General features: G+C 35.1%; 1 protein-coding gene across 1 annotated transcript in view; it reads right to left on the reverse strand.

Moving 5' to 3' along the window:
- Positions 1 to 22,580, reverse strand: part of beta'COP (coatomer subunit beta') — a 229,136-nt gene that overhangs the window by 14,030 nt on the left and 192,526 nt on the right. Inside the window, exons 16-19 of the mRNA XM_090389611.1 lie at positions 19,048 to 19,262; positions 12,773 to 12,865; positions 7,975 to 8,155; positions 4,483 to 4,593 (exon numbers count right to left, since the gene is read on the reverse strand). Of these exons, the coding sequence (XP_090245737.1) occupies positions 4,483 to 4,593; positions 7,975 to 8,155; positions 12,773 to 12,865; positions 19,048 to 19,262 (600 nt within the window). The remainder of the gene's footprint in view (positions 1 to 4,482; positions 4,594 to 7,974; positions 8,156 to 12,772; positions 12,866 to 19,047; positions 19,263 to 22,580) is intronic.

Genomic DNA, 22,580 nt, shown 5'->3' on the forward strand with positions numbered 1-22,580 from the left:
ATCTGTGGGGACCAAATCTGAAAAATATGGGGGGGGGGATGTGTTCGATGATTGGAATCGATTTTTTCACAAAAATTGCGTGATGTTGACAGCAGAATGTGCGGACGCATTGTTACACAACAACCAATTTTTGGGGTTGAACATTTCGCATCTCACCCGACGAATTCGATCCCACAACCTTTTCAACACCTCCTTCATAGAACTTTTTCATGACTGTTGTCCCTTGAGGCACAAATCCTTTGATATTGAAGAAGACGATCAACATGGTTTTCACTAGTGATTTTTCTAACCAAACTTTTTTCTGACTGGGAAAGGATGGCAAACAGCATTCTGAACTCTGACGTTTTGTATCAGGATCGTACTGAAATACCCAACTCTCATCACCGGTAACGATTCTACTCAAAAACCTTGGATCATTGTCAACACATGCCATCAAATCAATGCAACACTCTAGTCTCTTTTCTCATTGCTCGAAAGTCAACGAATGCAGTACAAAACAGGAACAAATTTTTCTCTTACCCAGATCATTCAGAATTTCTCGTACAGATTCCTTACTGCTACCGATCATCTCAGCAAGGAACCTCGTTGAAATCGATCTGCCTTCAGTCACTTTTCTAACCTTGTGAAAATCTTTGGTGTTCGAACACAGATCGGCCAGCCAGGCCGGGGATCATCCTCTAACAACTCACATCCTTTATGAAAAGGAGAAAACCATTCAAACACTCTTGGTCGAGACAAACATCCATCAGCATAAACTTTTTTCAAATCGTCAAAAGTTTCCATAGCACTTTTTCCCAATTTACAATAAAATTTGATAACTGCTCTTTGCTCCATTTTCAATTTTCTGATGACATGCACAAAACTACCATTACCCCTTATGTCATAAATCACGAACTACTGACCGGATAAGTTTCTACTTGGACTTGGTGGAAAGACCACACTCTAGCACAGTGTTTCCCAAACTTTTTTTAGTCACGGAACACTTTTCATCTCACAATATATTTACGGAACACTTATATATTTACAAAACACAAGTTTAGTGGGAGCCAAAGAAATGTTTGCTAATATTTTATTACATACGACGCACTGTGCATCAGGATCATCTTTATTTCCAACGCATGTTATTGTTATTTGGTTTTTAGGAGCATTAGCAACTAAGGCCATATTGCTCCAGGAATATGTGGTGGTCATTCCCTGACCTTTCCGCATCCTCTGTATTTGGTAGTGATGGGCTCGAACCCTGGTCTAATCAAGAAGCGTGTGCTACACACTGCTGCTCCTTCCCACCTGGCTACGGAAGCGCCCTCCAACACATGTAAAGCCGAAATTCAAGTAACTGTTATCATACTTTCATTTTAGTCTTTTATTAGTTGATTCCTGTTTTTTCACTTTCAATTTTTGGGGATCAAAAGGCTGTGATTGTTCATCCTCATTTTGAAGTGTGACGATATTGTGTTCGTTTTCATCAATCACAGTTGCACTACTACAAGTACTTGCTTCTCATTTTAAAGTTCCTTTTTTTTCAACCACAAATCCACGGTAATTTATTTTAATAATAATATTTTAAAATACTGATAATCAACAAAAAAAAATTTATACAGGGTAGCAAGTTTAGTCGTGATATCAGTTCGTTTCACCCCTCTCCCTCAACCTGTGTACTCTGGACTAAATCGCATAAGAATGGCATATTAGATCACTACATTGTTACTTTTCGTTGATGTCATTATCTCTATGCAAAAGCATGCAAAAATAAAGTGTTCCACGGTCTATGCCAGTATATTAATAACCAAAAAAAAAAATGTTAAAAATTATAATGATACAAAAGTGGTGTATGCTATAAATATGCAAAATTTATTTATTTTATTTTTTTATTTATTAATTACGATTTTTCACGGAACACAGTTTGGGAAATGCTGCTTTAGCGGATCTAATCATGCACTATTTCAGTCTCTTATGTTAATACTAGACGCAGAGCGCATACAGTCTCGTTATTTAATTGGTGCACTGTGTATACCTCTACTAATGCTAAGGGGTGTGAATGGAGATGCCATTGTATGCGATTAAAATTTGTCAGCAACCTAATCAGCGTCACCAACAGTTAACCCATCGACATTAAGTAGCAGCCTAATGTGCTACTTAATCCCATCCTTCTACTGTTAATATATGCATAGAAGTCTTTGCTATTCTTGGCATTCTTTCCAGACTTCTTGTAATCTGCCTTAGCTTGCCTAACTTCTTTGTGATTTGATTACAAGCAAATTTATATCTACCATAGGCTTCTGTAACACCTGATAATTAATGCATCCCATGCACTTTTCTTCTCTGCCACGTGTCTCAATATTTCATCTGACATCCATTTAGGTTTAAGTCTTGGAAGACTATTTCTTTATCAGTATGTTTGTTTGTTATTTGGTTTTTAGGAGCATTAGCAACTAAGGCCATATTGCTCCGGGATATGTGGTGGACATTCTCGAACCCCGGTCTAATCAAGAAGCATGTGCTACGAACTGCTGCTCCTTCCCACCTGGCTACAGAGGCACCTTAATCAGTATGAAAAACCTAGTAGCTTCTTTGATTACTTCAAGTGCTTCCCATTTAGAATTTGCTGTTGGTAACATCACCAATTAGTCCCATTGCATTTGTTGTTGTTGTTTATTAGTTGTTGGCGCATCAGTTTCTGTGGCCATAATGCACTCCCATTGCATAGAATTTAAAAACTGTCCGAGACTGCTGTAGTCACCCTTACGAAAGCAAAAGCTTTTCCTTTTACCCTTGACAGTAGTTATGTCTTTAATTAAATTCCACATTAGTACACTGTGATGGCTGCCACAGTGGGTCTTTTTTACCTGCAGATCCTTAATGCATGTAGAATCACTGCTGATAACCAAATCAAAAGTATTGCTTCCTCTTGTTGTCTCTCTGACATTCTACTGTAGAAAACAGTCATCCAAGAAATCTACAAAATTATTGCTAGTTTGTGGATGACCAATTCGCAAATTCCAGTCAACTGGACATTTAAGATCCCACATTAGAAGAGATCCTGATTTAATGGACCACTATTTCTCTGTATAGCCATTTGGTATACTCATCCCAGTCAGTAGGCCTATAACACACTCCTACTGTCAATTTTGTTTTCCCAGTGCTTATATCACACCAGACTTATTCAACATTGCACTGGTCACCATTTTGACTGGATGCACTGCCTTAGATTCAATATGCTTCTTAGCTAAGAGCATAACCCATCCATCCCTCCTGTCTGTCCTTCTTGTATACATTGTACTTCCCATATTCAAATTCAGCATCACTCATGTCTGAATGACACCATGTCTCTGCTATCCCTACAATGTCTGCAGTTAAAGTACTTCAAATTTATTTACAATGCTCCTAGCATGACAGTACATGCTTTTAAGCTTAGTTACCCTTTCACAGCCCATGTATTCACTTGTTCCATGATGACCCGTAGTGGGGCCTCAATTCCCAGACGCCTTGTTTTCCCAGTTGCTGCATTTTCTAATAGAAGGCAGTGCGAGAATCACCTTCACCTCTGCCTGTGGCTCTAGTTAATCTATTAGTGTATCACTCCAAACTAGCAGTTTTCTGACCCACCTATCACTGTCTCTATATCATCAGCAAATACTGTTGTATCCCTTCTATTTAAGTGTATCCCATCCCTGCGCCGTAAAAACAGTCTCTCCTGTTAACAAGCACAGACCATGCTGAGAAAAATTTAACCCCATAAGCCTTGCACATTCTCTTCAGGATCGAATTGATTGACAAGGCTCTCAACATGTACTCCCTCCTATGGGCAGAATTGCAAATACTTTCAAATTCAATCCTAACTCATGACTTTTCCCCAATGCTGCCCCATACTTGTTAAGTCCTCAGATCTCCTACTCTTAATATCATTAGTGCCAACATGTCGCACTGTAAGCGATCTTGTGTAGAAATCTACGTTGCTGAAGATGAGCATGGCAGTAGCAGATTATTTTTTGTGAGAATTATTATAGAACTTACTTAAAAGGACCAAATTAAGTTTAAATTTTCACCTCTTCAATAAAACTGAGATCAGCATTGATGGATATTTGTGAAGAAACAGGCGTTTGTGCTGAGAAGAGCTTGTGAAACAGGAAAGTGGGATTGTATGTACTTATCATCAGCAGAACTATGCATGGGATTTCCAGTCAATGGGATAAAGTCATTAATATACAGGAAGAGAGAAAGTCAGCAAAAGAACAGAACAACTTTGGAGAAAAGAGCAGTCAAAAAAGAGAAGTTAAAAGAAGAGAAGCTAAAAAAACTGAAAACTTTTCAATGTTATGTACCAAAATATTAGTAAATAACATTGAAGAAGTATGAAAAATAACTCGGAAATGGGGGGGGGGGTGTCCTGATTATAGAAATATTTTGGGCTAGTCCACCCCCACAGAAAGTGTATAAAAAGGAGTATAACTGTATTATAGCAATATTATCATTATAACATACTTCAGAAAGAGAATATGAGCTTCCTGTTGCTCCATCAGTTGGAATATATACATAAGTTCCCAATGCTTCAGCTTCCTTCATTTCAGCTGAACAATTTCTCTCATGGTTAGGCTATAGAAAAGAGATTATATGCATATAAATAAACAATCCTGCTGACAGTAACGACAATTAAAAAAATTTATTCTGGCTCTATACCATTACATTATCATCAGCAGTTAAACATTAAAGACATTCCATTAAGAAATTATGTAAACAATATTACATAATTAAATAAAATTACATTTATGACCAAGTTCAGATATGTACAGTCAGTCGTCGTATAACACTGTAGTTGTGTTCCTAGAAAGCTTCGTGTAATGCAAAATTGTGCAATATAAATAACAGGTCCTATGGAAAAAATAGGGTTAGGTGCCGACCACCCAAGGTCGAACACACATTTGTAACTAAAACATTACCAAACACAATAAATAATTGTAATAAAATATTGCTAATGCTTTTGCTTCTATCGTAAGAAAACTTTCTTCGTTTGATCTTCTTTCTAAACAAATGACAAAGGTTCCATCTCTTTGAATTCTTTGTGTCGTGATCCAATGGCTTTTGTTACACTGAGTTGTTCCTGCTATGAAAATTGCTTTCATTTTCTGTGCATTCTTTCTAATTGCTCTCAGCGTTGCCTCATTTAAGCCTGTAGCATGCATAATAGCACGTTTTTTCATTTTGCTGAAAGTTTCACAATTTCATATTTTTCCTCATCAATATTGCTTTTCTTTTTCGTTCTGAATCTGTACTATCTTCACCAAGACGCTTCCTCTCACACTTTTTTTCAAGATTTTACTCATTTTTAGGAGATAAAGCACAATTACAGTATAAAAAGAACAAAAGTGAGGCACGCTTGATACCCATAAACAAAGCAGAGTGTGTGTAGCAACTGAATAAACAATGCAGTAAAGGCAGAAACACACTAGCTCACATTTTACTTAAGCACATTTCTGGAGGTCACTACCATAAAACAAAAACAATTTGCACTTTCCAGTTTATTGGGCATTCCTGCTAGTGGAATCTGTTAAAAACGGGTAGTAAACTCTATTTACTTGTGATATAATACCTATAGCTGGAATTCTGCGGTTTTTTTATGTTATTGTGGTGAAATGTGTTTCCCCTTCACTGAAATCTTCACTCATATATAAGAAACAAATTTTCAGAATCTTCTCTTGATTCCTGTTCTGTTGCATTCAGCTGGGAGTGATTCCAGAGTTTGACTGCAATTTCTTGTATATGCAAAGGCAAATCATGCATAAGCAAATTTGGTTGTGTTATTTACGACATCGTTCCCCTATTTATAATTCTGTAGGGTAAACACGTGTTATACGAGGACTGACTATATATCATTATCTCACTTTTAAGCATGACAAAAAAAGGAAACACTATTCAAGAGACAAGTTCTGACAATTTTTTTATTTTCTCCATTTTAATGTGATATGAATAACACAAATTAAGCACAACCCTAAACAACCCTATATCCTCCCGTGTGCAAGGGATAAAAATACTAGGCCTAGCATGTTGGAGGTGACTACTCAAACGTGAACTGACTTTGGCAGGGACCAAGGTGTGGCATTTACACCAGACAGGGATGCTGACCCTCTGACACCAAGCAATATTATTTTCATCATCCATTTTGCTTAATGAAAGCTTGAAGTGGCAAAAGCAGTATTTGGTCTCCAAAGCAAAGCCCTGCCTGTCTCTTCTGTCATTCAGCATGAATTTTGTCTTTTGAGGTTATGACAGGCATCATGGTGAAATTCAATATTCTTTACATTTCAAGGGTGCAGCTTTAAATTGTTTTTTCCAAATCATTTAGTGCACCACTTGATGTCTCTACTCTGCCAGCTGAGCATCGCCAATAAAATGTCAAGGAACCGAGTGTATCTTTCATAAAATTATGCACATTAATATTCCCCCTACTTTTCCCTCATCTATTTTTTAATGCATCACAAATGGTCAAAATAATGGAATGAACTTATCTGCAAAAAAAAACACCTTCTCAAAAACTTCCAATTTCATTTCACAAATTCCTTAGCAAATTTGAATAGAAATGGAATGATTTCCATTTAAAAATGTGCCAAACTCAACTTACTTTTTCTGAGAGATCTCAATTATTGGTTGCCTCAACTATCACTCATCTCATTTGTTCTAATTATTCACTCTGATTCGTTTTATTTCAAAGTTGGCATTTGTGTATGTCTGCACAAGGGCCACCAGATTAGAAAATCTCTTATTCAATGTGTAATGAGTTCAACCAAAGTGATATCATATAAGAATGGATGGAGGGGGGAGGGAGAGTACATTTGACAAAGTGTAGTTTTTTGTTATAAGCTTTTCAGAACCTCCTAGTTATAGTCATTAAATTTATTATGCATTCAAAGATTAAGTAGAAATTTTTTTCAGTGAAAATATTTTATTTTCAAAAACTTAAGTGATGTCTGTAACAAATTAATGTGAAATAACGCTAATTAAACCATATCAATTGTTGTTATCAAGTGAATTTTAATGTGTGCAAAATTTTACGATAAGTAACTCCCACACAATGGAACTACTACACAGAATAGAATGATTGATGACATTTTTGGTTTCCATGCTAAATCCTTGATCAGGAAAGACTTGAAAGCTGGACCATCTGTACAGAATATCAGATTATCTTCGACCCTGTACAGTTAGTCCCAGTTTTCAAATGCGGGAGTTTAACTTGCATATTTTATAATATTGTACACAATAAATTCACTTGATAACAGTCTTGATATAGGGTCTTGTGCTGGTGTAGTCTAACCAGCACAAGAGTGCAAGCAGAAGATATGGCTGTTGTAGAACTGGCTGCTGCCATATTTTTACACACTAACTCATAATAAGGGTATCTGAATATTGGCTCCATTAGCAATTTAGGCTCCAAAGTGTCACCCTTAGCTATTGTTACTAAAGAATGTCAATAACAAACCTCATGGATTAATAAAAAACAACCTTAAAACAAAACAGCAGATAAAAAAAAAAAAAAGTTGGTAAATTGGTGATTAACAAGACAAAAATAGTCTATCAACTTATGGAATAACGAAACATGCTAGAAATATGACATGACAATTTCAGTTGATTCTCCTAAACTGAAGGGTTAGCAATAAGTTGCTAACCCTTCAGTTTAGGAGAATTTAGGTCACACTAAAGAGATGACAGCAAAAAGTTAATTAGTTGGAGTGGGTTTATAATGAATACTGATGTCATGAGGTCTCAATGCTCATCTTATAGTTATGTCAAAAGTAATAGTGGGCAGCACCATCATTACTTTACATGGTTACAATTTTTGAGAGTCTGAAGTGACTAGTGATGGCAATTTCATATATAGGAAATAAATAAACTATAGAAGTTACGAAGATAAACTAATTAAGCTACGCTATTATATTGTGTAAACTATAGAAGCTATTTAAACACCTTGGCTATATCACTTACTGGAATATGTGGGTAGTTAGATGCAGGAATTATCCGTTCTTCATTTTGATCAAGATATTGTTCAGTTTTTATTGCATCATGTAAACCAGGAAATAAGTTTTCATAATCTTCTGGGTCTGCAAGGGCCTGAGAGGCTTTTTCATTCACTTTGGCTAGGTTTGTTTTCCACAACTTCACAACTCTGGGGTGAGAAAAAAATAAAATAATAAAATAATTTTTAACATTGAAGAGAAAAAAAAGCCTGAAAGGTTTGGTCAAACTTCCACTCACCAAAATAACAACAAAAAGAAAACAAACAAAAAAAAAAAAAAAAAAAAAAACCAAACATAGGCCAAAAATTCTTTCCTGCCTAATTACAGTGATACTCTTTGGGGTATTCTGAAAAGCACTGCTGTAAAGGCATATTGAAGGTATTCAAGTACTGTAGTTGCTCAAAACAGCTTCCTTGAGCAGCTATACAGGCATCAACACATCTTTGCAATGACTGCTGAACATGATCAAAATTATCAGGAATGTTGTGGATTGTGTGACAGTCAGCAGGCTATGATGATTCTCTTTGTTGCTAACCAGAAATGAATAGACTACAGCTTTTAGGTGTCGCCCAAAAGGTAAGCATCCATGGGATTCAAAATTTGTGAGCATGAAGGTCACAGTTGACCTACCCTGATTTATCCACCTGTTAGGATAACAAGTGTTGAGAACACATGAGCAGTATGGTTGAAAAGCTGGGGAGGTCAATTATGCATTAACCATCATGTGCTCTTGTCCCCACACATGGAATTCAAATTTGGTAAGCATGGAGGCTATGCAGTCAGCCCATGCTAACCCTATCCAACTGTCAGGATAACAGGTGTTCAGCAAATCGTGAGCAGTATGGCTGAAATGTAAGGGAGGGCCATTATGCATACGTCATATGTGTGCTCTTGTTTGTAATGGTACATCTTTGAGCAATGCAAGCAGATCATTTTACAAATAAAAGCCTTTGCAAATGTTGTCACCAAATCTATGGGCCATGCAAAATCCAATCAAATATTTAACAATGATACAAACATTGACAAGCTGTTGCTGATGCAGAGGTTAAATGATCCTATGAGGATTTTTCCTCTGCCCATAGCTGATTATAAAAATTGTTGATACCATTCCTAGTAAATTGTGCCTCATCCAAGAAGGTAACTAACAAGGTAAAGTGAGGATCAATGCACTGCTGCATGAACCTCTGTCAGAAAATTGTTTGGTGAGATGGACTGCACACTAGCTGTTGGTTGATTTGAATATTTTACTGGCACATCAGCTTCTATGGCTACAGTGCACCAAACTTATGATTTATATTTTATTCATCGTCTTTCGTTAGATGATTTTTATACCAAATTATAGTAATTTATGCGTTTCAGAAACTGGAAAATTTCTGATATATTAGATTTATCTGACAATATTGTTCTTAATGAAAATGTGTTCGTTCCTTTTAAGGATTTAAAGGTAATCTGAGGTGCTCGTGTAAAGTTAGGGCAGTCAAGTAAGATATGTTGGACTGTTTGCACCATTTGACAGTCAGAGTACTGAAGTGGAGATTCAGTTCGGAGCAGGTAACATTGGTGTGTCCTATTCTTAATCTGCTCGGTATAACTTCTTGTCTGTTGGTTCTTGTACCGGTTTTCCATCGTTGAAACAATAGTTTTATCTGTAATAATTTGTTACCAGCTTTCTCCTGCCATTTTTGTTGCTACTGTCTTTCGCAGCTAACACTAGCTGTAGATGAAAAAAAAATGTAGCTGTTGTAGACGAACAATCCTCCAAACTGTTGCCTGATCCAGCTATTAACCTTGTATTGAGTCTGGGATTATCCTCAGTCTGGTTCAGAACTCATTACAACTCAGATGCTTAGGTAGCTCTCTCTTCCCCCACCTCAGTGTTTTCTAAAGCCCTCAAACTTTAGTGTCATTACACTGCCCATACATTAAATGTACATTGTCACTTCAGGATTTGAATAAATGACTCATGTCCATAAGAATGAGACGAAATAAAATTCAGCTCAATGGCAATGCTGACAATACCATCAGGAGCAAGTAACAGGGTTTTAACTTGACAATGATGCATTTCTGGATCTATGTTTATGTTTATGTTAAATTTCTTTGTTTTGATAGGTAGAGCTTACTCAATTTCAGCTACACCTTCGGGAATTACACAGTATATTAATATTTTTATGACAACCCATTATGATTCCTTAAAATATAGGTATACAGATGAAAAAAAGATTAAGATCACACTTTCAGAATTTAAAGTTATGAACTGTAAAATTAATATATACAGTCTAATTTATAACATCAAATTCAAAAATTTCAGTACAAATATGACAAAAAAGGTCTGAATAACAAAAAACAAAACAAAAAACTAATGAATTTACAAAAGTGTTTTTAATCTTATTACTGCACAACAGTTACAAAATATCTACATTTTTTATGAATTAGCAAATTGGGTATATGATTATATAGTGAACAAACAAAGTTTACCACTTATGTATTTATTATTTTCTCATTAATTTCAAATATTTATTTTTCCTGCATTTCATATTTATTCATTTAACTTCTGATGTAAACAGGAATCTAGCTTATAAAAAATATTAAAATTTTATTTATTTTGAAATCCTATTTTAAATTTAAAATTTTCAAATAATGAGCTAAGGTTGTACTTGTTTTAAAATAAACAATATTTTTAAGAAAGCCCATTGATAAGTGTATTCACATATGAGTTCTATTAATAAGTAGTTTAACACTGTAGCAGTTAAGTGCTCAATTCTGTAGATATTCCACAAATAAAACGTGTGCATCATCAATTAAAAAAACTGTAACCCTTTGCAATCCAGCAAATAAATAATTGAAATGTTATGTGCAAAAATTATTTATTTTTGGGTTTACATCAACTAAACAGCATGGCTAAACATTTTAAAAGCTCTAATGCAATATTTCTTCATGGAAGAAAATATTCCCAAAACTTTCCATCCAGATAATCAACATTATTATTTTTTTTTACATTAGAGCACCTATCTACTCTGAATTCTGTTGTGGATGGACAGAGATGCAACATCCAAAATATCTAAGAAATCTCTTCCTGCTAAATACAATCTTGAAAGTTGAATTCTGTCTATTTTTCAGACTGCTATTCATATCAGTTTTTTTTTTTTTTTTCCCCCATTTAGTTCCATGTTGATAATAACATAAAAAAAAAAAAAACACCGTTAATTCATTTAGAAACTAAAACGAAGTCATCCCCCATATGAAACAGTTGTAAACTATCTTATTTGTAAGTTTCCTTTTCTTTCCCCTCAGTTTCTTCAGAAAGGTCTAACAATTTCTCCATCAGAAAGGCTTCATGAAATCTTAACAGCATGTCTTAATACTTTGCTCTAACACAGAGTCTAAGTTACTTAGTGGTTTTTACACTGCAGGACATATGCACACAAGCACATGCCATTAACAATTGAATACAAATGTAGACTTAGTCTTTCCAATTGTTTATATAATTATAAATGGATGGCAGTAATTGAGCCAGCACAGTGGGAAAACCAATTTCATAATCTGAAATTCTCACATTCATAGCACCACAATATCCGACTGAAAGAGGACAATGGAGTAAATAAATGGTAATACCATAATTGTTCCAGCACAGCAAAAAAATTCTGTAATCAGAAATGCTTTTTTTTTTTTGGTAGTTGTTGGCGCATCGGCTTCTGTGGCCATAATGCACCTCCCAAGGTTTTTGCAGTACTTTGATCCAAGCACGAGGCGGGATTCGAACCCGCGACCTTTGGGTTGCCAGGCAGGCACTTTACCCACCCGGCTAGCCCGGTCGGCCATCAGAAATGCCAGTGTGCATGGTGGCTGCAACATCAAGACTGGAAGTGGAATTTTATGATGGTGCAGTGACTGATATTAGACCAAAAAGGGTTAAACTTCCACACACAATTTGAGACCGATTTTTGCCTAATCTTTTAGAAGCATATAAAATACCTGGCATTCAATTTTTTTTTTCTGATTTTTTTTCTTGGTCAGAAGTAGAATATATTTATAGCATAAATAGTTTTTTTTTTAAAAAATAACCTTAACCTAAGCAGATGTTCACATTTCTTTTCTACACAACTGAAATGCTCATACTGCATCCACATGAAGATTTCTCAAAATATATTTTTTATTGGTCAACAATACCATATTTACTCAAAGATAATTTTCATCATATTTCCAAAACTTTTTTTAATTTATACCCCATTAAGTATAAGAAGCTTATAAGATGGAAACAATTAGGTAACTATCCTTTAATTTTTTCCCCTAATTAACTGTACTAGGAGTAAAAAGATGAAATATTATTCGTGATAGAAGCTTTTTTAATATTATAAAATCATAAAAAGTTAAGTCTCTGAAACTCAACCTTTAATTGGATTTGTCACTGCAGATGACAAAATTTTATTACCGACAGTAAACTTATTGCTGAATATCTACCAATATTTTATTACCGACTATCTATCAATATTTTATTACTGAGTATCTACCAATATTTTATTACCAAGTATCTACAAATCAAAAAAAATTCGAAATTTTTTGGAAGGTGGAGAAAGATGTTTTCAAATTAAAGGTACTAAAAACACTGATGCACATTTCTCTCCTTATGTATGCTAAAGAATTAAAATGTATATGGATCACATTACTAAAACAGTGTGTCTATTTTTCCTTTTAATCTCATAAAACAAAGTTCCAAATCTAAGAACAAAACACTTTGATAATTCTATATCATGCAACATATTTCTTACCTGGACACCTGACTAGGAAGATATGTACGAGCAAAGAAAGCAGCTTCGGGTAAACGATCAGTTTTAATAAGCACCTCTAATGCTTTCTCCTTCCTGGAGATATAATGATATTTAATAACTTAATAATAAATTACATAAGACAGAAAATGTTTAAAAAAACATTCTTGCAGATTTCATTTAAAGCAGTTACTTCAAAAATATAGCATGAGTTAATTAATTAATAAGAATAATTTAAGTCAATCTAAATTGAGCTTTAAGTATATAAAACAAAAATCTAACTTCTTGTATAAAAAAAAATATGACACACCAAAAACATTAATGACATAAAAGCTTACTGTGGCTTCACAAGTTTTTCTGTTTCCACAAAACTTTCTGGCTTCTAGGGCACAGTAGGTTAATTATAAAGTGCTATGCCACTCATATTTAAAGGTCAACTGGAAAGGATAATGTCAAAAGTTTATTGGTCTGGACAGGAACATTAAGTGATTTCCTAACTAGAAAACTGACATTTTCTGCTAACTAGCATTAATAGAGGCATACAATGCAAGAGGAACAATGGACAGGAACATTAAGTGATTTCCTAACTAGAAAACTGACATTTTCTGCTAACTAGCATTAATAGAGGCATACAATGCAAGAGAGCAAGCTTATAATACAGCATCAGCAAAAAAAAACAACCCTACCAATTTCACCCATCCATTCATTCCAAATGCTTGTCTAGTTCTCCCTTGAATTTAATTAAGCTTTCGACTTCCACAACAACAACAGATGGAAGTTTGTTCCAGCAATCAATTACCTGCTGGCTAAAGGCAAATTTCCGCACATCTATTCTACAACTGTCTTTTCTCAATTTCAGTTTATGCCCCTCAGATTCCTAATCTGAGCAAGAGGTAGAATCCTATCAGAATTGAGCCTGTTCAATCCATTTAAGAACTTATACACCTCAACCAGATCACCTCGCAGGTGTCAAAGTCTCCAGATGCTGCAATTTGCAGAACTTTGTAAGAAGCATTTCTTTGTAAGAGCACCACTTTGTTCCCCTCACCAGTCTTGTTTGCCCATACTCGTTTTAGCAACTCTACATCCTTCCTAAATTGAGGCTTCCAGACCTGTATGCAGTACTCAAGGTGTGGCCTGACAATTGCCTTATACAAGGAAATAATCACCTCCTTATCCTTGCTTGCAAAATTCCTGTATATCATTGACAAAACCCCATTACCTACTCTGACAGTCTGTCTGCCCTGATCAGAAAACTTCATATTTGACTGCATGATTACCCCCAGGTTTCTTTCATTCTGCACCACCCTGAGTGCAACACCACCCAGTTGGTATGTTACTCTGGGGTTACTGCTACCCATATGCAGTACTTTGCATTTGCCTATGTTAAACTTCAATTGCCACTTCCTCAGCCCATCTACCCAACTTTTCCAGATCCTGTTGCAGCAGAATAAGGTCATTAACAAACCTGCCAACCTTTGTATCATCTGCAAACTTTGACATTAAGCTTGGTATACCTTCATCAATATCATTGATAAATATACAAACCAACAATGGGCCCAACACTGAACACCGGGAGACACCACTAATAACATTAGTTCATGAAGAGCTGTGTCCATTGATTACCACTCTGTCTTCCCCCACTCAACCATTCTTTTATCAATTGTAGCAACTTGCCCTTAATGCCATACTGCTCCAATTTGTGCAGTAGTCTTCTGTGTGCAACAGTATCAAAAGTTTTCCTGAAATCCAAGTACATAATATCAAAATTAATTTTTGTATCCAGCTCCTTTGTGACCACATCATAGTATCCAATCAAATTGGTCAGACAAGACTTCCCCTTAACACACCCATGCTGTGTCTGAACTATAACAGCAGTCTTGCATTGCTTCCTTAACCAGTGCCTCCATTAATTTCCCTGGAATAGAAGTCAAACTAACAGGTCTGTAATTTGTGAATTGGAGATATATTTGCACATCTCCAGACAGTGGAGACTTCCCCTGAATCCAAGGATGCTCCCATAATTATGGCTAAGGGTTTGCTTACTTCCTTTGCTGCCTCCTTTAATATAACTGGATAGATCCCATCCACCCCAAGTGCCTTCCTTATGTTTAACTTCAACAATTTCTCCTCCACTTTGCTCTGAGTTATTACAAAATCACTTAGCTCCCTATTAGAGTTTGATAAACTTCTGGCATTCCCCTCATTGAATAACTCCTCATGTGTGAATTTAGATGCAAAATACTCATTTAGTTTGGCAGTTATCTGAGAATGATCATCTACAGTCAAACATTGATATCAAATGGACCAATCTGATTCATCCCCATATATAAGTAAAGAAATATTTGCTGTTTTTCTTTGCATCCTTTGCCAAAGATCTCATAATCTGCCTTTGTTTGTCTAACCTCCTTTGTGACTTGATTGCAGACTAGCTTATATCTACCACAGGCTTCTGTGTCGCCTAATAATTTATGTGCATCCCATGCATTTTTCTTTTCTGCTACAAGTCTTATTATTAGTTCAACTGACATCCATATGGACCTAAACCTAGAACAGTATTTCTTGCAATGGAACAAAAAGCCTAGTAACTTTCAAAATTACTTCCTTGAATGCTTCCCATTTAGAATTTGCTGTTGGTAACATCATCAGTTGGTCAGGGGTACATCTTTAAGTAAATCCCACATCAGTACACTGTGATCACTGCCACCTAGTGGTTCCTTTATCTGTACATTCTTAATGCATGAATAATCACTGCTGATAATCAGATCAAGAGTGTTACTCCCTCTGGTTGCCTCTCTAACATGCTGCTGTAGAAAATAATCATCCAATAAATCCACAAAAGTCTTGCTAGTGTGTGAGTGACCAACCCACAAGTTCCAGTCAATATCTGGGAAGCTAAAATTCCCCGGTATAAGACATTCTGATTTACTGGTCCACTCTATTTCTCTGTATAACTGTTTATAGTACTCAGAGTCATTATGCCTATAACAAACTCTTACCCTCATTTTTGCTTTCCCACTGCTTATGTCACACCAAACTGACTCAACATTTCACTGTCCATATATGTCAACTAGATGCACTTCCTTAGATTTTGTGTGTTTCTTAACTAACAGCATTACCCCTCCTTCCTTCCTTCCTTCCTTCATTCCTATCCCGTCTATCCTTTCTGTACTCATTATACTTCCTAAATTCCAATTCTGCATTCCTAATATCTGTGTGACACCACATCTCTGATATCCCAAGAATATCTGCCTTTGATGTCTTGACCAGCATTTCAAATTCATCAAATTTATTTACTATACTCCTAGAATTGGTGTAAATGCAAGTATACATGCACCTGTTCTTAATCTTAGTTACCCTAACACAGGTATTTACTTGTTTCATGACCCCCCAGCAGTTCCTGAAATCCCCAGCACCTTGCTTTCCAGTCTGCTGCTCATTCCAATAGAAGCAGTGCAGGAATCATTTCCATTTCTGCCTGCAGCTACTGTTAAATCTATTAGTCCATGAATACTCCAAGCTAGCAGTTTTCCAACCCACCTAACATTGCCTCGATAGCATCAGCAACTACTCTTGCACCCTTTCTTTTTAAGTGTATCCCATCCATGTAGAAGCAATCTCTCCTGTTGATTTGGGTAATATTACACGATATTAGGCACTTTAAATTTAAGAAACCCTTATGATACCTTTTTTTTGTAGGCTAAATATCAGTCCAAGAAAAATTTCCTTGAAATTGTGTTCCACAGAACAATTTCAGGAAAAAAAAATTTTTTTTTTTGATGCTCTACAGTAATGGTACATAGAAACAAAAACATGTTTAAAATAAATGCTTCCAACTACTTCAAACAAAACTACAAATTTTGATGAAGGTTATGCTGGTTGTAGTAATCATGCAGGATCTTTCCAATAGAGTACCAATTTTAATTGTATATATTTACTATAATACATACATCAATGTGCTTATAGTCTTTAAATTCAAAGTCTCGGGAGACTATGATGCCCCTAGCAATAACTTGACAAAAGCAGTGCACCGGTTGAATGCATACACTGTTGCAGAGTCCCAGAAAAATCTGTAAAATGTCCCCCAACAAACTGAAAGAATCATCATCATTAAAGTACAAGACTGGCTGAAAAGGTGCAAAACTATTTATATAAAAATTCAAGCGCAGCAATCTCTTAGTGAAAAAGAGTAGATTTCTGTTTTGTTCTGTGGTTCATACGAGCATTTTTGGGAGAATAATCCCGCCATTCTAACAAGCATATGGTTTTCACACAAAACCCATTTTCCACTTTGTTAACCAAAAAAATATGCATGCACATGCCACAGAAATGCACAGTGTGATGTGTTGTTTCAGCTTGCAATAGCTTTGGCCAATTTTTCTCGACAACGTTTACTGCTGACCATATTCTATGTAATCTTGAGCTTTCTTTTTTTTTTAAGTAGAAAGGGATTGCCACATACAGCAAATGTGCTAGATGTTCTCAACAAGCATTTTCATGACAGCTTGCTTTTTTTCTAATCTATTTTCTGCATGTTTTGGGAATGTATAGTTCTCAAGTACTCTTTAGATGTGAACCTATGCAATCTCTTTTCTCAAGAATATGTTTACAGAAACAACCCACAGTTCAAGAACTGAAGCAAGCAGCAGACAGCACTGATGAAGTGCTGTCGGCCACATTTTCAAAAACAAGGGATGTCGATGGTACACATATTGTAGATATTTCATGATTTTCCCTTATCCAAGACAACTAAGTTTAAAGATAACTTTAAATTGAATATATTCAGTAAAAAATGAATTGAATTTATTCAATTGAATCAATTGAAAAAATTGAATATATTCAATTAAAAAGATCTTTTAGGAATTTTTTTGTTGGAAAGAATGCATTCCAGGGAACTAACTCCACTCTGAGAAATCTTATTTTATTTAACAGTGAATTACATTCTTATTCAACGCAAGTTCACCTCCTGACAGGTCCTCTGACAACACAGATTTTACCACTTGTCACTCCTTTGTAGAGGTCTGGGTTTGAATCTCATTAGAAACGAAAAGTTCTTAATACCCCCCCCCCCCTTCAATCAAGGCTGTAGATAGGTAATCTCAGGTGGAGAGAGTGGGGAGTTATACTCAAGTTACTCCAGGTTTTTCAGCCAACAATATGCAGACTGGCCCATGAACACACTTGTAAAAACAATAATATACAGTATGGTTTTAGATGCTAATGTGCTATAATAAATAACCACCTCCTAACACAGGAAAACACCCCTATAAGAGCTTCAGTGAAGTTTTTAAAGATATACTATGGGAAAGTAATGCAACACCATTGAATTTACGAAAAGCAGGATTATAGGTGTTCGTGCAGCAAAGGCAGTAGTGGAGTCCACCCAGGTATTAATGCAGAAAGTGTTTAAGATCTTCAGTCAGTGGCTCATGTGGGATAAAATCAACAATGAGAAAAAAGTTGGGATGGTAGAAGATACTATATAATAGAAACACAGACATCTGGCTTATAACATATGCAAAAAATCAGAAGGTAACATTGAAAGCAATTAGCAAAACTTCAACACCAGACAATGGGAACCCACTTCCATTAGCAGAGAACACCAAGTTTAGGACAACAGGTCTATTTGGCTGTATGAAAATTTACAAGCCTCTAAGAACAGGCAAATCTGTTTGCAGCGACATTGGGAACAGTTGTAATGGTGGACTGAGCATTGGAAGCATGTAACGTAGTTAGAGAAATCACAGTTCCCATTATTTAGCACTAAAGGGTGCATAGCAATGTGGAAGAAGCTGCATGAAACAAAACAAAAGATACTGAATGCATCTTGCCCTCTGTGCAGGCTGATGGTAATATTCTTGTACAGGGACTGTTTTTGTAGTGTGGTGTGGTGTCTGACATGGGTTCTCTCTGTATTCTGGAGAACCTCTGTTCTTGGTAGATTATCTGAATACTGTTGTGGAATAAATCCATCCCAATATGATGCTGTACCTGGATGGTCCCGCCAAGACAACAATGCCACATGTGTGCCAAGACAACAACATATAAGTTGTGCAGGAGTAGCGTGTGGAACACATCAGTGATAAGTAAACTATGTACTTATCTACAGTAATCAGAGAAATCCAATTGTGAGATCATTAGGCACAATGCATCTGATCTAAGGGAGGGACAGAGAACAGTTACATCACAAATATTATTCAGTTTAAGGATTTGAGAAAATAATTAACAGAAGAACAATGACATTATTATAATAGCTATATTTTCAAATTTAAACTTACTTGCCCAGTAGAAAATAGGATAAAAAGGCAACATTATTTTTTCCACTTTCTTCAGCACTCTGTCCCAACTTTTTAACCATAGAGCCATTTCCAGATGAAGTAGCCAGCAATAAAAGTCCTCCATAGTCCTGAGCATGATGCAGGCATTCTTGTGCCAAATCAAACTTACAGCGACTCATGGCTAATTCGGCCAGCTGTTTCCACTTCTGTTCACTCTGGACATACATAGGGGAAACACAATTATTATGAATGTTTTATGTTATAGAGGAGGGGGGGGAAGTGTTCTACAGCATTAAGAAAACCTAGTCAAAACCAAAACATATTATATGTCATTTTGCCATCTTAACTACATTAGCTTTCTTCACAGAATGGTAATAATTACATATTCACAGAATCAGTTAACCTTTACCAAACCTTTTCATCTTGAAGAGAAAATGTTAACAATTTATAATGTCAGCATTTTACTACAACATAACTGTTAATACTGATACTAATGGAATGTTCTAAAAAAATATATATATATCACCCCACTTCTACTACAACAAATAAACTGTTCATGAAATTAGCTATTATAGCTACAAACAAAGTTGAATGTTTCAGTTCATTGATTTTTATAGTGATATGTGCAATGTCAACTATTAATATTGACCATCAGTTTTATGTGTAATGCTTTGAAATTCAAAAATATGCTAAGTGAAATCAATACTTATCTAAATTTGGTATGAATTTATCACATAACTATCATTTTATGACACAGTCATGGCTGCTTCTAACAAGAGGATATACCTTTCCATTCTGTGCAAGTGATTTAGTAACTTACCTGGTTATAGATCTGTTCAACTCATTTCTTATGTAAAATTGAGTTCCCATCATTTTTGAAATGAATTATGGGAACCACACTCTTGCATCCCCATGCAAAACTTATGCCTCTCTCTCTCTCTCTATATATATATATATATATATATAACTTCTCGTCCCTTACTATAAGGGACGGGAAGTTATGCTCCCGGTATTATCCTACATACAATTATATTAACGCTTTTTCTTTACTTTTTACTATTGACTATCTAATCCTATTTGTCATACCTCAACCTCATGATCTATTAGAGCAAATCGAGGGAGATTGAGGTACTATTACTATATGTTACCCTATTTCCTTTCTCCTTGTGTTAGCTATAACTTCTTTTGGTACCAATATATAAAAAATTATACCACATACGAATATGAAAATTATGGATGGATTTCTTTCCCACTTTCATTTTTCCAGATATTTCTCTATATATATGTGTTTAAGTTATCTGTCGGGCTAAATGTCATCTTGCCTGTTAACTACTAAATTATAACATACTATTTTATTAATATATTGGACCTTGTTAAACAGGCAGATGACAACAGAAACAGATAGCTCTGTTAATTATTGGTGGGATATATTGAGAGGGTTAGCCCTTGAAAAAGTCCCTTTCAATGTATCTATATACCTATAATTAACAATTTTTTATCTTTATATTGTATTGCTAATTAGAATTCTTTCCAGGGTTTGGCTATGGGAACCAGCATAGGCGATTATATAGTTCCTCAAGTGGTTTTGTTCTACAGGTCTATTGTGGTCTGCATGTTGATATACATATTTTTGTATTCATATAGTAGATTGTTTTTTACATTTTTGGCCTTTACTAGAATAACTACCTTATTGACCTATTAAATAGTATGTACTTATTTTACTTAGGCTATAACAAATAGTATACCGGCGGATGTAATGTACAATCGATTACAGATGGCATTAATCTGATCTGGGTTATATTATATTATATATAAAATTTTTATAAATACTCCTATCATTGATATATTATATTCCTAAACAGGAGATTGACAACAAGCATTTGTCATCCTGCTGCCTGTATAAAACCTTAAAAATCAATAAGTTCAGGCTGTTTTCAGAGAGAGAGAGAGAGAGAGAGAGAGAGAGAGAGAGAGAGAGAGAAAGAAAGAAATTGCAACATTCAAAGACAAATGAGATATTAATGATAGTCAGAAAATGCCTCTGAAACCATGTAGGAAGCTTTTACATAGCAGAGTTACATCCTCCAGCTTTTCCCAATCTTAAAACTAACTTGTCACAAAATACAGTATCACGCCAACTTTTTAAAATATATACATTATTACAAGCATGGAATAAGAATAAAAATGTTATTCAATAATAGTGCTGGACTTTTGTATTTAATTAATAACTAATAACTAATGAAAAAAATTAAACTGTAAATATAAATACTGATCAACAAAAACTAAATTTTTTTTAAATAAAAAATTAGTCAACATCAACTGTTTTTATGGCCCATGACCCTTGAGAATGCATGCAGCCCTTGAGTTTCAGCATTTTATTTCTTTTTGGCCCCTAGCCAAAAAAGGTGAGATGCACCAGGTGCACAAGAAATGTGTAAAAGAATTGAGAACCTTGGTAAATCTGTTAATCAAGAGGTCATTTTATAAAGGAAAAGTTCTGGAAGATTGTACCAAGATATTAGCTGGGCAGGACCTCAGAGGATCCTTTCCAAAATAATTATTGGGCATTATTTATTTATTCAATACTAATGGCTGAAACTTCAGGTATCTTCCTAATTAAAAACAAACTTTTATTTGAGCGCTTTTGGAAGTGAAAAATTGCTTACTTTGAATTATATATGCAAAGGACCTGTTGGGTCCTGCACAAGTATTTACTATTTTTTGCCTTCTGCTTCAATGTGCTAGTTTTGGCTACAAGCATAACTTAAAAATACATTGCTCTCCCACTGGCTGAAGCAGCTGCTATAGAAATTAGATATTCTTTGAGTTATGTTTAAAATTGTACAAAACGTGTTTTTTTGTCTTTTCTATTATTATTGACATTTTTTTTTTATTTGATTACACTACTCTTCATCTGGAAAAAAATTCAGTTTTCTCAGAAAGTGTTTCTGAATCATTTTCTAATGCTAATTTCAAAAATACTTCTGTTTATTTTCATCATGTCTGGTTGGTTTCTTCAAAAATCATGAATGAAAATTTCATTTTTCAAAAATTTTTATTAATTTTGGCAGCATCTGTACACTGAAATTATAACCACATGCTACTTTTATATTTAAATGCATGTTGAAAACACTATTAAAAAAGGGAAATGTGATAAAAAAAGTCCACTAAACACCTCATTTAAAAAAAAAAAAAAACTGATCTAAAATGGATAAAATTTTTGTTTCTTTGAGTTTCTTGCAGATCCTTCTCCTTTACAGTCCTTCAACATCCAGCAATAGTCAGCCATCATTGTGTTGACATTCCAACTCCCTTGGTACCTCATCTCCATGTCTTTAACATCCTGGTGAAGCCTCTCACCCTGTTCTTCACTAACACTGCCTAGATTTGCTGGGAAGTAGTCTATGTGGGAATATAAAAAATGTACTTTGACACTCATGTTGCAGCCCAGCTTCTTGAAGTTTTCCAACATATTTTCTTGTTATTCCATAAGAAGTTCTCAACAACAGGACCTGAAGCTAACCCATGCCTTT

The sequence above is a fragment of the Mastigoproctus giganteus genome, chromosome 2, assembly GCF_048544385.1.
Source record: "Mastigoproctus giganteus isolate SK-2022 chromosome 2, ASM4854438v1, whole genome shotgun sequence".
NCBI classification, from domain to species: domain Eukaryota; kingdom Metazoa; phylum Arthropoda; class Arachnida; order Uropygi; family Thelyphonidae; genus Mastigoproctus; species Mastigoproctus giganteus.